Source organism: Chiroxiphia lanceolata, chromosome 6 (assembly GCF_009829145.1).
Source record: "Chiroxiphia lanceolata isolate bChiLan1 chromosome 6, bChiLan1.pri, whole genome shotgun sequence".
NCBI lineage: Eukaryota > Metazoa > Chordata > Aves > Passeriformes > Pipridae > Chiroxiphia > Chiroxiphia lanceolata.
The window spans coordinates 63,615,515-63,630,844 of record NC_045642.1 but is presented as its reverse complement, the minus strand read 5'-3'; the positions used below and the strand labels follow the sequence as shown (position 1 = coordinate 63,630,844).

The 15,330-nt window shown below is 50.9% G+C and overlaps 1 protein-coding gene across 3 annotated transcripts; it reads right to left on the bottom strand.

Moving 5' to 3' along the window:
• Window positions 1-493: 493 nt before the first annotated feature.
• Window positions 494-14,451, bottom strand: DNAAF2 (dynein axonemal assembly factor 2). Of its 3 annotated transcripts, none has more exons than XM_032692041.1 (4): window positions 12,757-14,451; window positions 12,245-12,708; window positions 3,609-3,755; window positions 494-1,724 (listed from the first exon to the last, which is right to left on the bottom strand). In XM_032692041.1, exons 1-4 carry the CDS (start codon window positions 14,345-14,347, stop codon window positions 1,215-1,217), a joined length of 2,712 nt encoding a protein of 903 aa, XP_032547932.1. In that variant the 5' UTR covers window positions 14,348-14,451; the 3' UTR covers window positions 494-1,214. The 3 variants fall into 3 exon arrangements, with proteins under 3 accessions (XP_032547932.1, XP_032547933.1, XP_032547931.1); XM_032692042.1 differs by having other exon boundaries at window positions 12,245-12,896; window positions 13,029-14,451; XM_032692040.1 differs by having other exon boundaries at window positions 12,245-14,451.
• Between the last annotated feature and the right edge of the window lie 879 nt (window positions 14,452-15,330).

The following is a 15,330-nucleotide window of genomic DNA, read 5'->3' as shown; positions in this document are numbered from 1 at the left end:
GCACTGCTCTCTGAAGCACAGCTGGTAACAGGAGCATCTCAGCAGCTTTTTGTAGAACACAGAAGTATGTCAGAGAAACAAAATGTCTTTTTTTTTTTTTTCCCCAGGGTTATTTAACTACAATTGCAACACGCTTGCTCTCTGTTGTTTCACGGGGTCAGGGGTGATGATGAAGCTGTGCTGGTGCCTCAGCCCTCAGAGACCTCCCCCAAAAAGCTGAGGGGGGTTAAACTTAACCCAGCAAAGCCCTCGCCCTCCTGCAGCGGATGTGCTGCCCTGGAGGGCAGGGCAGGTGTTTTGGCAACTGTGGCTTCACTGAACTCAGAAAGTAACACTCACACCACACACCCCACTGCACACACTCATGTTTCACACAGAAATGTGACAGTAATTCCAGAGCAGCCCTGAAACAAGGCAAATTTAACTTTTCTCTAAAGCACCTCTGTGTCTTGTAGAGCTCAAACGAAAACAGAAGTTGGTTCAGCACCAGTGAGAAAGGGAACTGGAAGTTTATTATTAGATGTGTTCTTTTGGTTATGGCACTTCAGAGAGGTGAACCAGCAACGAGCACGTGGAAACTCGAGGGAAACTGTGAAAATAAATCTGGATAAAGTGAATCCGTCTCCCAAACTGTAAATACTTCACAGCACACGTGCACCCAGAGGATGTTGTTACTGTGCAAAGGAATTTGTTCAGCTGGGGGATGTCTGGGTGCTGCAAAGCACTGCACTAGGATGGAATACAGGGTGTAGATGTTGATTATTTCTAGGAGACTAATTAGAACTTCTCCGGGTAATTAGAAATTTCATTTGATTGCTAAAAATCACTGCGAGTCTAATCCTGCAGTTATCACAAAATGAAAGGTTTGAAAAATGATGAATACTGCTCAATTCCCAAGGGAGCCATTAGACCAAGGATATATACAAATAATCCCTGAAATGTGGTAAGAGAATAAAAAAGTTATGTAAACAATGAAGATACATTTTCTTCAGGGGGCTCAGATTCGCTTCCAGCTGCATCCTTCTTGAAATAAAACTACTTCAGCCCATACATGTGATTAGAAAACAGATCTGTTAACTGCAAAAATCGTAACAACGTAAGGTTTTGATGCTGAAACAGTTCCAGTGGGGACCTCTGAGCCCTGAAGTCACCCACCAGCACGTGGAAGTCACAAAAAGCATCAAACAACAGAAGGAAATCCTAAACCCATTAAACTAATCCAACTCATACAGCAAGGAGTTCTGAAACGCGACGGGGCAGCGCGTTACGTGGTCCCTGAGGACCCGCACGCTCCCGTCCTCAAGGTTCACTTCTCGTAGGAGAGGGGAGGCTGCCCTGCTGTCCAGCCCTGGGGGTTCAGCCTCTTCGTGCCCTTCCACTGCCTCCTGCCCCCTTGGCAGAAGCTCTCCTTGTTTTGCAGAGCCCGGGGCCGTGGCCGTGTCGCCTGCTGCGGCAGCACTTTCTAAATCTGGTTCCTTTCTCCCGGATTCACCAGCGATCGCTGAACTGGTGTCAGGAGGTTCGTGCTCCAAACAATGGTGTGAACTACAACCTACTTTTCCTATTGTTTCAGCCGTGGGAGCCGTGTTGGTTCCTGCAGCACGTTCCCCATCAGCTGCAGGGCAGTTTGTTTCTGCCTTTGTTTCGGGGTAGTCACCGTTGGTCTTTCCAGCAAGGTCTCCCCCTGAGCTGCCAAGTGTTCCTTCTCCATCACGTTCCTGTGGCTGTCAAGGAAATAAATGAGTTATTCTGCAGCTGAAACAAACCATGCACACAAAACTGCTGCAAAGACAGCAGAGACACTTGTTCCTCCAACAGCTGGGCAACTTGGATTGGTGGAATGTCCATGGCAGGGGGTCGCGACTGGATGATCTCTAAGGTCCCTTCCAACCCAAACCATCCTGTGACTCTGTGATTCTGTGATTCTATTCCACAAAGCCAAGTGAGCCCGGTGCTGGGGTTTTCCTGCTCTTGTCTGGCGCGTGGGAATGAGTGGCAGGGAGGTTGCTCACTTCCCGAGGGTTTCCTCTGCTCTAGGAAGAGCTGCTGGGCAGCGGCCAAGCGCCACAGCCGCCGTGGCTGCAGGATTAGGAAAGGCCTTTCACCACACCCAGCCTGTTTTCCAGATCTCAGGGGCCACAAAATCAGCCAAGGGATCTCAACTCCCGTTGCAGGAGCGGGTTTGAACCTTGCAATTAGGGAAATTACCGGCCTGTGGAGCTAATCCAGGAATTGCCATGGTTTGCCTCGGGAGAGGAGGAACTGTGAGAGGTGTTGTCTAAACGGCAGTTCCCCAGTTTCAACATTATTGAGTGTTTTTGCAAAAAGCTGCTGTTAGCTCATAGGTCCCTATCAGTGGGCAGTCAGGATCAGGCAGGGATCTGTCCAGGAGCAGCTGGATTCATGGATTTAGACAGAGCTGCTCTCTCACACATCCAGCCCTCTCTGAGCCCAAACCTCTGCTCACTCCAGCAAGAGACAAAAGCAACAGCAGTAAGTCCTTCAAACGGGATGATTCTCCCACATAGATACAGAATCATGGAACAAACAACCTGAGCTGGAAGGGACCCACAAGGATCATTGACTCCAACTGCTGTCCCAGCACAGCACCAGGAGTGTGATGATTTAAGATATCTCAGCTGCCTTTTCTTAGGCCCCAGAACACACAGATCTGCTTTCCAACACTTTGAATTTTAGATTTTTATGTACAGTCCGCACTAGCTACACACATTAAGCCTGCCAAGTAAAGCCACTACCTTTGAAAAACTCCTGGGGCCTCCAGCCTGGTTCCAAAGGTCACTTTCTTCATCTGAACTTGCCTCCAAACAAGCCACCTACACATTAACTCTGTCTGCAGACCCCAGTTCATGGCCACAGCAATGACCTGACTGTCCCTGCATTTTATGTTTCCTTTAAGAAAAGTTTAATCCGAATTTCTGATGCAGTACCTGCCAAGAAATCTCAGTTAATGTGGGGGGCTTTACATTTCCCTCTTTGCAAAACTAACATTTTGGTTTCTTCTTCTGCCCATCTGTTTTGCAACGGGAGCACATTTGAATCCCGTGACAGATCCCAGAAACAGCCTGTCTTGCATCCTCTATCTAGACAGGGTGACTGAGGAAGAAGAGTGGCCTGAATGAGGCCTGAAACATTACAAATGTGAATTTGAGACCAGTGTTTAAGATTAATAGCCTCATGTTTAATTATCTACACAACAGGAACCCCCCAAGTATTCAAATGCTTGGACTGAATAAAGATAACGAGATATGATCCTTCCCAGACAAAATCCTCTAGGATTTCTCTACCTGTGCAAGGCTGAGAGAGTGAAGTCTTCCTGCAAGGAGAAAGCACTGTCTCTAAAGACTAGATCACAGTTCTCCTTTTTCAAGTGAAATATAGGAGGTTTCAATCCCTTAGTCACATTAAATGGCACAAACACAACCTGTGCTTCTGAAAATTGACAGTTCTACTTTTAAATAACCCCACTCCCCGTTTTTCCCCACTCTGTGAAGACAAAACAGGAACAGAGACGTATCAGTGGGATTTGATAGGATCTTGCTGAAGAACATAAGTCAGCCAGAGCGTGTGCTGCTCCCAGAGATCCTCACCTCCATCCTGATTTGAATTCTGTCCTCAGAAACCTCCAGCACTTCAATTAATGGCTGGCTTTCCAGTGCTGATTGGGAGCAAGAAGAAGGGCATAAAGCAGTGCCTAGAAATCCATCAACGTTCTCTTCAGTGACAAACAATCTTTCCTAAAGAGGAAAAAAAAAAAGAGAAAGAGCAGGTTATGTTCTTTTTGTGCTAAACTTTAGTGATATTTGGGCTAAAAACTCACTGCAAAGAAAGCCAGGACACTTCACAAGTTTCACAGCTCATTCAAGCCTTGATAGAGAAATTCTGAGCCAGACATTCAGAGTAACGAGGTGAAATGGATGAAGAGCAGTGCTTAGCTCATGTGGATTGAAATCACAGATCAGCATCACACCAAAAATAAAAGAAAAGTGCTTTCTCTCTATGGACACGTGACTAATACACAGATTTAGACTCTCTCTGAGGAATGATTTGCACCAACCTCGTTCCACTGTCCTCACCTGGCTTAACACCAGGAAGGTGTGACACTGTTATGGGTTTGTTTCATGTGCTTGGGAAAACACAAACACCTCCTTGGAGTGTCCCTGCAGGATCTGTGAACCCTCAGCTCCAAGATCAGATATGGAACACGCAGGGCTGTATCCATTTCACACCCAGCCAGGGAGGCTGCTCAGATCTCCATGCAGACAAGCCAGTTGGAAAACAAGGAGAGTTATCCAGAGGTAGAGGGACAGCCTGGGGTATGTTTCCAGGCCGTTCATATGCAGTTCATAAACAGTGTGAAACATGTTGCTACAGGTTTAAAGATTTAAATCAGTTACAGGTAATTAAAGGTCCTAAAACACATCCTGGAGGGGCTGTTTCATAAGAACTGCAGAGCTTTCCCCGTGCTTGTGTTATTCCTAAATCGTCTGTGTAGGCTGAGGGTGAGGACAGACTTTGGCACAATAAAAATGTTCTGACCTAGAGGAGTGTTTTGTGCTCTGGGAATTACCTTTCCTGTTTAATTGGAAGTAACAGGGAGAAGTTGTAAACCTTCCACTTTAAGTCACACTTTCAAATTTCTCGGTCCAGTTCAACCCTCTTGTCAATCCAATGGAAGTTAAATTCAATTATCACTGACATCTTGCAGACTGAGAAGCAAAAAAGGCAATTCTGCACATTTTTGGCCCCCTGTGGACGTAGCCTTATGCACAGCCAGATGTCACATTGTGTCTGAGGTACAAAATTTAACCGTCATCTTGAAAAAAAACCCAAACAGTATGGGAAAAATAACCCAGCGTCCTATTTTTTCCACTATTAAAATTAGAAATCACAATATGGAAAGTCATAACATAGATACTGTTGGTTTTCCAAGCCAGAGGATTGAATTCATTTTCTATCCAGAAAGATTACAATCCAGGCAAAGAGCCAGCTTTGGATGCTGAAACTGTTTGGGGGAAGATTAAAGTACAGCAGGGCTGCCCTGACAGAAAACCCTCCCATAACATACCTACTCCTTGCATTTCTGTCTGCAAAGCCTAAAATAGTTATTCCCTAATGTTATAGCCTTTCCTGCCTGCCAGAGAGGGACCTGACAGTGCCTCAGGATTGTGGGAATACTCTGCAGAGTCCAAGAGAAGGTGTCAGAGTATGGAAACAGAGACACCCTTCACTAGACCAGGTTGTTCCAAGCCCCATCCTACATTTCCTACACAAAATGGGGAAAACAGTCTATTTTCCCTCTGAACCTGCATCTGGCACATGTGGTTGCCTGAGGGAGGGACAGCCCTCGATGCAATCAGGACTTTGCATTTTGGCAACAAACCCAAGAAATCTTTCTGAAGATTTTCTTCCCGATTAAAAGTAAAAGAATTTCTTTTCTTCCCAGTAAATACTGTTAAAAACTGGAAGGTCTGTTATCAGGAAAAGGTTCTTCCCCCAGAGGGTGGTTGGCACTGCCCAGGCTCCCCAGGGCAGTGGGCACAGCCCCAAGGCTGCCAGAGCTCCAGGAACGTTTGGACAACGCTCTCAGGGACAAGGGGGGATTGTTGGGGTGCCCTGGGCAGGGCCAGGAGTTGCACTGGATGATCCTTGTGGGTCCCTTCCAGCTCAGGATATTCCATGATTAATCAATACTTAACAGGAGGATAAAAAGTAACCACTTGTGATGTTCTGTTAATTTTGACCGATTGCTATAAAGTTTCATTCCAGCCCAACACCCTACTCCCATAAGTATTTAACATTTTCTCCCAGTCCTACCCCATGGTCTGCCATAAATCACAGCACCTTGGATGTGTTTGTTGTCACTAAGGTGATTATCATTAGCCTGAGACTGTAACTCAGACTTTGAATTCACGGGGAGCACACGCCGAGGCATTTATATTACTGCAGATGTTATCAAAGCCTAGACCTTGGAAAAAAATGACTCAGGCATTTATTCTAAAGCCTGCTCTGCCTTCCAAGCCAGAGCAAACAGAGGACAACCATCTGCAGATGATTTCAATGACCCTGTAAAATAATTCGTCGGCTTAAACCGTTTATTTTCTGGTATTTATGATCCTCTCTTAGCAACTTCCAATTTAATTTGTTTCTCCCTGCACATACTGTCATCTGCTGTTTGGTACACATTCATTTTTCCCTGTGACTAAACTGAGACCAAATTAACATAAACGTTAGCAGGAAGGACTTTGGTTTCTAGAGCACTTCATCATTCAAAGCCACCCTTGTCTCTCACAGCACCGACGGTGCAAAGCTGGGCCCCTCACGGCTGCCCTCGGCAATCAAACGGGTTTATTCTGCCTCACTTTATCCAAATTCGTAGCCAATTTCCATCCAGAGTTACCTCCCACGCAGGCTGCAACAGTTTTAAAAGCAGCACAGATTTCAGGTTTAAATTATTTGTGTGCCTCCTGTAACGAGAAGCTCAGAGAACCCCAGAATCATGGAATGGTTTGGGTGGGAAAGGATCTTAAAAACCATCTCGTTCCCACCCCCTGCCATGGGCAGGGACACCTTCCACTGGATCAGGTTGCTCCAAGCTGGCCTTGAACCCTTCCAGGGATGGGGCAGACATATCCTCTCCAGGAACAACCACCAACTCAATATGGAAAGGGACCTGGATCTGTGGATCTCCTGGCCTCTGGCTTTGTAGAGTCCCAGCAAAAACCAGAGACTCTCAACATGAGAATTTGAAGCTCAAAATTTTAGTACCTGTAGTGGGGTGAAAACTTTTCCAAGGAGCTCATGACTGCAAAGATTAAACAGCTCAAAAGGAGCTTTGATGAGCTTAATCAGTAGGTTAATAATGTTTCCTGACATAAATGTTTTGTGTAGACATGTTATTCCCAAAATGCAGCTACCAATTAAAGGCTATGCAGAAATTAGTTTGTTTTATAGCAGAAGCAAACTAATTATGGTTCTTAATGCAGCTTGGGAAGGAGATTACTCTGAAAAATATGAAATAATAAGTTTGTTCTGTTCTCTTTCTCTGTCCTTCCTTGACCTCCCCAAAAACTTGCCAAGAGTCTTGAAATGATGAGCACAGAATTAACTGAACCAAAAATAAACTGTTGTAGGATTACACACAACAGCTCCAGCTTCCAGCAGCATGTTCTTAGAAGTGACCCCTGACTATTGTATTAAGTCTTTATAGTAGCTTGGAGATTGAAAATTATAACCCTGACTTTCAAAGAAAGCATGTAACAACTCCAAACAGCTTGGAAATGAGGGCAGAAGAGCTCTCCAGGATGGATTTCTCCCTGAAAGGTGGCAAAGTCGTAAAACATCCGTGTCTTACACTTCCCAACATGGCTCTCTGGGTTTCATGCTTGGTTGACTCTCAAACCAAGAAAAACATTTATCCACAAGGGCCCTAATTCCAAGATCACTGAGCACAAGGACAGCTCCAGCACGGCCCCAGCAGTGATCCCACAGGAGCACATCCAGCCCACGGCCTTTTCCACATGTTCCCTGTGCTGGGAGCAACACAGCTCTGCCACCTGCAGCCACACACAGGTGACTTACATTTAGATGGGATATTGGGAAGAAATTCTTCCCTGTGCAGGTGGTGAAGCCCTGGCACTGCCCTTGGACACTTCCAGGAATGGAGCAGCCACAGCTTCTCTAGGAAACCTGTGCCAGGGCCTCCCCACCCTCCCAGCCAGGAATTCCTTCCCAATATCCGATGGGATTGATGAATCCCTGCCCTTTGGCAGTGGGAAGCCATTCCCCTTGTCCTGTCCCTCCATCCTTTGTCCCAAGTCCCTCTCCAGCTCTCCTGGAGCCCCTTTAGGCCCTGGAAGGAGCTCTAAGGTCTCTCCAGAGCCTTCTCTTCTCCAGGTGAACCCCCCAGCTCTCCCAGCCTGTCCCCAGAGCAGAGGGGCTCCAGCCTTGTGACCAGTCTAGTGGCCTCTTCTGGACTCACTCCAACGGGTCCACATCTTATTTTACCAGCACCAAAAGCTTCCAAAGCATCTCCTTCACAAGACACTGGTGTCTGTGGCAAGCAGAAAAATCACACCCACCCAAAACATCCTCCATGGAGGCATCAACACACACAGAGAAGTTAAACAAAGCTTCCACGTTGCTGTGCAATTCCTGTTTGGATACCTCACAAACAGAATTAACTCATGCTTAGCTCCAACCATGAACTCCTCAGGAATGTTCAGTGTAATATTTTTCAGACTGCAAATGTTAAAAAAATGTAATGCATAGGAAAGCAGAGGAAATATTTCTGTTTTCCTCTGCTCCCCTGCTGTTCTCTGGAGCCCCGGGGGGGTTTATGTGAGTTAAATCTTAATGTTGTCCATAAGAGGAGATGGGGGTTTATGAGGAAAGGGATGGTCTGGCTGTGATTCCTCCTGCAGTGAGGGGTTCCCAGGGGGAAGCACTGACCAGGGAATGAGCACACATCCTGTGAACTAACTCACTCCAGGCCACTGAGAGGGGCAGGAAGGGTGTGGATCAGCATGAAAGGGAATTCCTACGTGACCCGATCTTTTTCTAAAGCCATGAAAATGAGCACACACGACCCCAAAACTGCCAGCAGAATTAATTAGCTACCACACGTGTTTCACATGCTCTGATAACTGAGCCTCCAAGTCTCAGGAGTTCAATACACTCACTAGAAAACTGCTTTTTATTTCTGTTAAGAGTTGAGCATTTAACCCCAGGAGGCCAAACATTCCAAGATGGTGCTTTCCGAAGGCACGATTTCCATCACTGCCCAACTCCTGCTCTACCATAAACCAGGACACACTGGGACATGTTGTTCTCACAAACCTTGCCTGGCAGGCTTACAAATTTTATTAATGGTTATTTAACTCTCAACCATTCTTTCTTCATCATTTACTCTCCAGGCTGTGTTGTCTCAAATTGAAGGTCAACTCTCTGATGCAGGAGTTTCCCAGGCCTGAATTTGAGGATTTAAGGAAAAGATGCAGCAGGTATTAGTGGATGAACTGCAGTGGAGGGAGCACAGCCCATGGCTGGTCCTTCGAGGCAAACAGCAGACAGGGATTTTTGGCAACGGGGAAGCCAGGAAGATTCCTCAGGTTATTCCCTGGAAAAACAGGGCCTGGAGCGAGCCCTGCAGAAGGATCAGTGCTGTGTGGTCTCTGGTGCAGTGATGGAGCACCAGGGCAGTGACAAAAGGTCACCTTTAAACCCCTGAAATATGTGACCCTGGTACACGATGCCCCAAGTTACGGAATCTTTCTTTTTATAGGATTTCTGGTCAACAAGTCATAGAATCATTTAGGATGGGAAAGACTTCCAAGATCATCAAGTCCAGCCGCTGTGCGGACATTATAGTTTAGCCAAGGAGTGAAACTACTCACAGTTAAAGTCCAGGGGGGACTGTGGCACTGTAAAGATTTCCTGAAAAGAGAAAAGGGTGGGAAATTCCAGCTGCTCAGCATCTGTGGAAACTGAGCTCTAAACGGGTCATCTTCCAGCACAGGGATTAGCCACAGATGACTACAAAGGGAAAAGCAGTCCTTGAAATTCTGTTCCAAGCACAGTGTCCCAAGGACAAGCTCAGTTCATTCTTCTACCAGCATCTGGACCAGACCAATTTCCAAGAAGAAACTGGCAGTTAATGGGAGAGAACTGGGCAGCAGCCCAGGGTGGTGGAAGAGCCACTGTGGAACAGGTTTCCAGTGAGGGGTAGATTCTGAACTAACCCAGAGGAATTTGCTCCATGCAACAACACAACAACCCTCAGTCTCCAGTAGGAAGCAACTTCCCAGACAACAGGAGAGTAGGAATTCTATATCTGTTAAAAAAAACACTGGCCAAACTGGATGGAGCTCTGAGCAACCTGGATTAGTGGAAGGTGTTCCTGCCCCTGGCAGGAGGTGGAATGAGATGGGCTTTAAAGTCCCTTCCAACCCAAATCATTCTGGGATTCTCTGATTCCATGATTCACTTTTGCCATGCACTGTCCTCTGGCAACGCTGCTGTGGGAGAAGAGATGATGAACAAGCACACTGGGAAGTGCAGGATAAAATTCCTGCTCACCTCAGCCACCAAAAGCTCCTTGAAGGGATCAAACAGGGCACTGCTTTGTGCACTCTGCAATGACTGATGCAACTCCTTACAGGTCTCAGTGCAAGAACAACAGCTCTGATTTATAGAATGAGAGCCAAAGCAGAAAAACATCCAAAATTACATCAGACAAATTGAAGAAATCAACAGAAGTAGAAGAAAAGCGACCAGGAGCAAATAGTTAATGGCCAGAAGACAGCATATAATAGTGGCTCTAATTAAATATTAATTTTTCTCCCTTCACTCTGAGTGAGTGCAGCTCTCAGTGCTGGCACAGGCACTCCGGGGGAATATCAGTTTAAAGAAAGCAAACAGAACAAATGACTTCAGTTTATTTCTCCTGCTTCAGTTTGCAGGCCCAGCGTCCAAAGGACTCCATGCCAGGAGAATCTTTTGGAGTCTGCTACGTGAATGAATGGCTGGGATGCCTATGACTAATGCCCAATCTCTTCTTCCTACTCCACCCAAAACATTTTGCAATATATATACTAAAATCAGCACACTCAAGGGGTTTTTTTAACTCACAAAACCAAAATCTCATTACTGGGTGGCCTTTTAGCAACTTCCAATCACAAGATATTCCCCCAGTCGTAATAACAAATGCACACAAACCTTAGTGCAGCCACCAACCCAGCACCACCACCATGCTCATCACTAAATCATGTCCTCAAGTGCCACACCCACACGTTTTTTGAACACTTCCAGGGATGGGGACTCCACCACTGCCCTGGGCAGGCTCTGTCCCCGTGCAGAAAACAGGCAGTAGTTTACACAGTGGCTTATTTGACGTGGCAGCAGCACCCAGTGCCCGATCCCAGCCACTAACAGCAGTGCTGAGGGCTCTGTGGCCCCACTTGCACAGACTTGCAAGGCTTCTGCTCCACTAAAAGCAGAGGAAATGCTCTGCAAACAGCTCAGCGTGGGTGGTTCTCCATAAATTCATCATCTTTGATACTTCCCCGAAATGATCGGCTCCTCCTTCACAGGAATTGCTGTTATGAAAGGTGTGTAGCTGCTAAATGGGACATTAAATGTGATGTTTCAGCTGCACAAACACTAATTGGATAAATATCTTTCAAAATCATGCACAAGTAATTTCTAGTGGTAGGGAAGGAGCAATTAAGCTGCTCCAAGGCAAGTCTATCCCAGTGGATATACTTGAAGCCTGCCAGCTTTCTGGACTTGCACTCCCACAGCACATGATCCAAAATGCAAAGGATTTTACTGCTCTAAAATCAAGCCAAACTTCAAATCCCATGACTGGAAGGTTACACAAGAGCCGCGCGGCCTTAATCCCTGCTCATGAGAAGCTGTTTGAAACTCTGAGCTTACAGAATAATGTGGTTTTCCACAAAACTTGTGTGTTTCTGGACAGTGAGAGTGCCACAAGGTGGGCATCCCTTTGGGGACACTGGCAGCTCCCAGGTGGCACTGTCACCTGGATGCAGCCACCTCACCTTTTCCCACCATGAGAGCATCACTGCCAAATGACCCATAAAATCATAAACCACTAAACTGGAATCATATTCAGACAGGGAGGAAGGGAAGGTGAAGATTTATCCCAGCAAAATGGACAGTTCACAGCTGCTGTTTGCTGTTCTGCTCTGGTTGAACTAATGCTGTAAGTGGGAATTCTGTCCCAGAATACAGACACAGGGATCCTCCACCCACACTCCATGACAGTGTATGCACACGAGTGGATGTCTGGTGTACCATAAACATCTCCTTTCCTTGTGTGAACAAGCTGCACAAGCAATTTACTTGAGTTAAAAGTGAACACTAAGGACGTAAAGGTCAGGGCAGGCTTTGTTTTCACTTATCACCACAATTTCCCTTAGAAAAAAAGTCAGCGTGGGAGGCAGAAGTCATTGCAAACCCAAGGATGAAGGTGTCAGCTCCGTGATGTGACCTTGGACAAGATTTGCTCAAATCAGGTCACTCCATTCACATGCGGGAGCAGCTCTCAGAGGAAGGAACTTCTGTCTCTACCAGCTTTGAACTCAACCTCACACCTCCCCGAGACATCGCTCACCAACGAAGCCAAACATGAGCCACACTCAGCAGCGGAGCAGCGGCTCTCCGGGGAGGGGACACCCCAAACCTGCCCCTTTGAAGCCATTACCTGCAGGGCAGAGGGGTCGAGGCCGAAGCTGAACTTCTCCCAGGGCCCGGTGCTGTCGGGGGCCTTGGCCAGCTCCACAACCACGTTGTGGGCAGAGACGCTGACTCCGGTCTCGGGGGACAGCAGCCTGTTTGCGGGAGGGAACTGCAGGAACAGGGCAAAGGCACCGCTGGCAGTGGAGAAGCGCAGGCTGTAGTGGTGGGTGCCCACGTCCCCGCAGAGGCTCTGGGGATGGATGCCGGGCACTGTCAGGAGCAGGGTGAGGGACGCCTCGTCCTGCCGGGCCTGGAAGGGAGGGCACGTGGCGCCCATCCCGGCGGGGCTGCGCTCTGCGGCCGGCGGGGGGCTCGGAGGGGCGTCCTCGGCGGGCACGGCCGGCTCGGGGCTGCTGGCCATGGGGACAGCGGCGCCGGAGAGTGGTGGTGGGTTGGGGGGCTCAGTGGGTGATTCAGCGGGTGGATCAGCGGCTGGCTCAGGGGGTGGTCCAGAGGGGGGTTCAGCGGGCGGTTCAGTGGGTGGATCGGCGAGGGGCTCGGCAGGTGGTTTTTGGGGTTCAGCGAGTGGATCAGTGGGGGATTCAGTAGGTGGTTCAGTGAGGGGTTCTGCGGGTGGTTCAGCAGGTTCAGCGAGGAGTTCAGCGGGGGGATCAGCGAGGAGTTCAGAGGGGGGCTCGGTGGGTGGTTCAACGAGGGGCTCGGCGGGTGGACCACAAAGTGGTCCAGCGGGGCTTTCGGCGAGGGGCTCGGCAAGGGGTTCAGCAGGTGGATCTGCGGGAAGTTCAGCGGGTTGTTCTGCGGGTGATTCAGAGAGGGGTTCCGAGAGGGGTTCAGCGAGGGGCTCGGTGGGTGGTTCAGGGGGTGGTTCAGCGGGGGGCTCGGTGGGCGGATCCCCGGGTGGATCCCCGGTCTCCCCGCCGCCCCACGTGCTCCGGGCCGCGCCGCCGGGGCCCGGGGGAGGAGCGGCCCCGCCGCCCGGCCCAGCTTCCGGCGGCTCGCCCAGCGGCTCGCCCGGCCCCTGCGCCGCGGGCTCGGCCCCTTCCCGCCGCTGCCCGGCGGGGGCCGGCGGCACTACGGGCAGCGTGACCTGCAGCTGCCGCTGGGCCCGGTTGAAGGCGGCCCGGCCGCCGCTCTCGTCCACGGCGTAGGGCAGGCGCAGGCGCAGGCGGTAGGCGGGACGGACCGAGTCCAGCCTGAGCTCCCGCCCGCGGATCTCCAGCTCCGCCTGCGCCGCCGAGCGCAGCAGCGGCAGCTCCACCGTCACCACCAGCTCCCGCGGCACCGGGCTGGGCGCCGAGTCGCGGCTGTGCCGGTAGTCCTGCAGGTCCACGTAGGAGCGGTGGCGGATGCTCCAGCGCGGCGTGGTGGGGCCGGCGGGCGGGGCGGCCCCGGCGGCGGGCGGGGCGGGGAAGGGAGGCGGCGGCGGCGAGTCCCCGCTGTCGGCCGGCGGCGGGGCGGGGTAGGGGAAGGGCGGCAGCGGGGACTCCTCGCCGTCGGGCGGCTTCGTGGCGCCGCCGGGCAGCGGGGAGCGGATGACGGGCGCCTGCGGGACGCCCTTGTAGCGGGTCCCCCGCAGCACGGCGGCGTTGGCGCGGTCCAGCCGCACCCCGCAGTGCCGCTCCACGGCGTCCAGAGCCGTGTCGCAGAGCAGGCGGCGGAACGGGGCGCTGCGGGCGGCCAGGCGGAGCGCGGCCGGGTGGAACACCACGTCGTAGAGCAGGCGGCGGCGGCCGGCGCGGCGCAGCTCCTCGCGGCCCGGCGCCAGGCTGTAGGGCAGGGCCCAGCGCTGCCCGCCGCGCTCGGCGTGGGCCCGCGGCTCCGCCAGCATCGCGTTGCTGCACACGTTGATGTAGCAGCGGCGGGAGCCCTCCTGGCTGGTCCGCAGCACGAAGCCCGGCGAGGGGTGCACGAAGCGCACTTCCACGCCCCGCTCCCTTTCCAGCGCCGCCACCTCCTCCTCGTACAGCCGGCGCTGCTCCGGGTCGGTGAGCTCCGCCGCGTACTCGGCGAACAGCGCGCGGAACTTCTCGTCGCGGAAGGCGCGTCGGAGGCGCTCGGCTTCCTCGGCGCTGAGGTCCAGGTCGTGCAGCCGCCCCGCGCCCGCCATGGCCCCGCACGGCCCGGGCGGGCTGGTGGTGGAGACACGGAGCAAGATGGCGGGCGTTGCTGTGGTAACGGTAAACAAGATGGCGGGCGTTGCTGTGGTAACGGTAAACAAGATGGCGGCGCCGGGGCACTTCCGTTCAGTTGCTATGGAGACGGCAAACAACATAGCGGGCTCGCCCTCACGGCCGAGGCCTCTCCATCCCTGAGCTCTCCATCTGACCTTGCTGAGCCTTTCTCCGCTTCTCAGTGGCTTCCTGCTGGCTCTTGGCCCTCTTGCTTGTCTTCAAGAGGGGTGCTTTTTCGCTGTCATCTCATCCATTTGAAAAGCACATGCTCCCCACTTGTCCTGCATCCCTGAGCTGGCACTACCAGCCCCTGAGGGAGCACGTTCAGAAGTGCCAGTGCAGCCAGTCCTGCGGTTTGGGTTTTAAATCCTTGGCAGTCCAGTTCATGCCTCTTGTACCCACCTCCCATCCCCTACCCGATGGCCCCTCAGAGCCCAGATCCTGCTCTCCCTCTGTTCCTGCCTCTTGAGCTGTTCTCAGGCCATGCCAGCACATTGGGAAGGGGTCTGTGAAACACAATTCCTGGTGACAAGGGTCCCCTCTCTGTTCTACACCTGATCTGGGCACTTTGGGGTAGTCCCAGGCTGCTTCTCTGGTCTCAGTGCCTATGAGCACGTGGAGGAGGTTTTTGGTTGGTTTCATCAAAAACCAATCCCTGACTCTTTCCCACCTTCCTGACTGCTCCTTCTGCAAGATTTCCTCCTCCCAACCTTCTCCAGAAGTTCAAAGGACCATGTCCTTGGTCATCTTGCCTCTCTTCTCCCTATCTGTGTAACACAATCTGCAAACAGATTACGTACTGCCATCAAACAACACCTCACAAATCTTTTCTGGCCCTTTCCCATCCAAAGACAAATCCTATTCCACATTCCCAGTATCTCCTGCAGATAACCAGCTCTCAGTTCAACTAGACAAAGTT

Excerpts from the sequence above, each read along its gene's own strand:
- DNAAF2 (XM_032692040.1), bottom strand. The coding sequence starts at position 14,347 with ATGGCGGGCGCGGGGCGGCTGCACGACCTGGACCTCAGCGCCGAGGAA. Across the intron at positions 3,756-12,244 it reads TCGACCCCTCTGCCCTGCAG|GAAAGATTGTTTGTCACTGA; the intron begins GTAATGGCTTCA and ends TTTCCTCTTTAG. Across the intron at positions 1,725-3,608 it reads GAATTCAAATCAGGATGGAG|CCACAGGAACGTGATGGAGA; the intron begins GTGAGGATCTCT and ends TTTCCTTGACAG.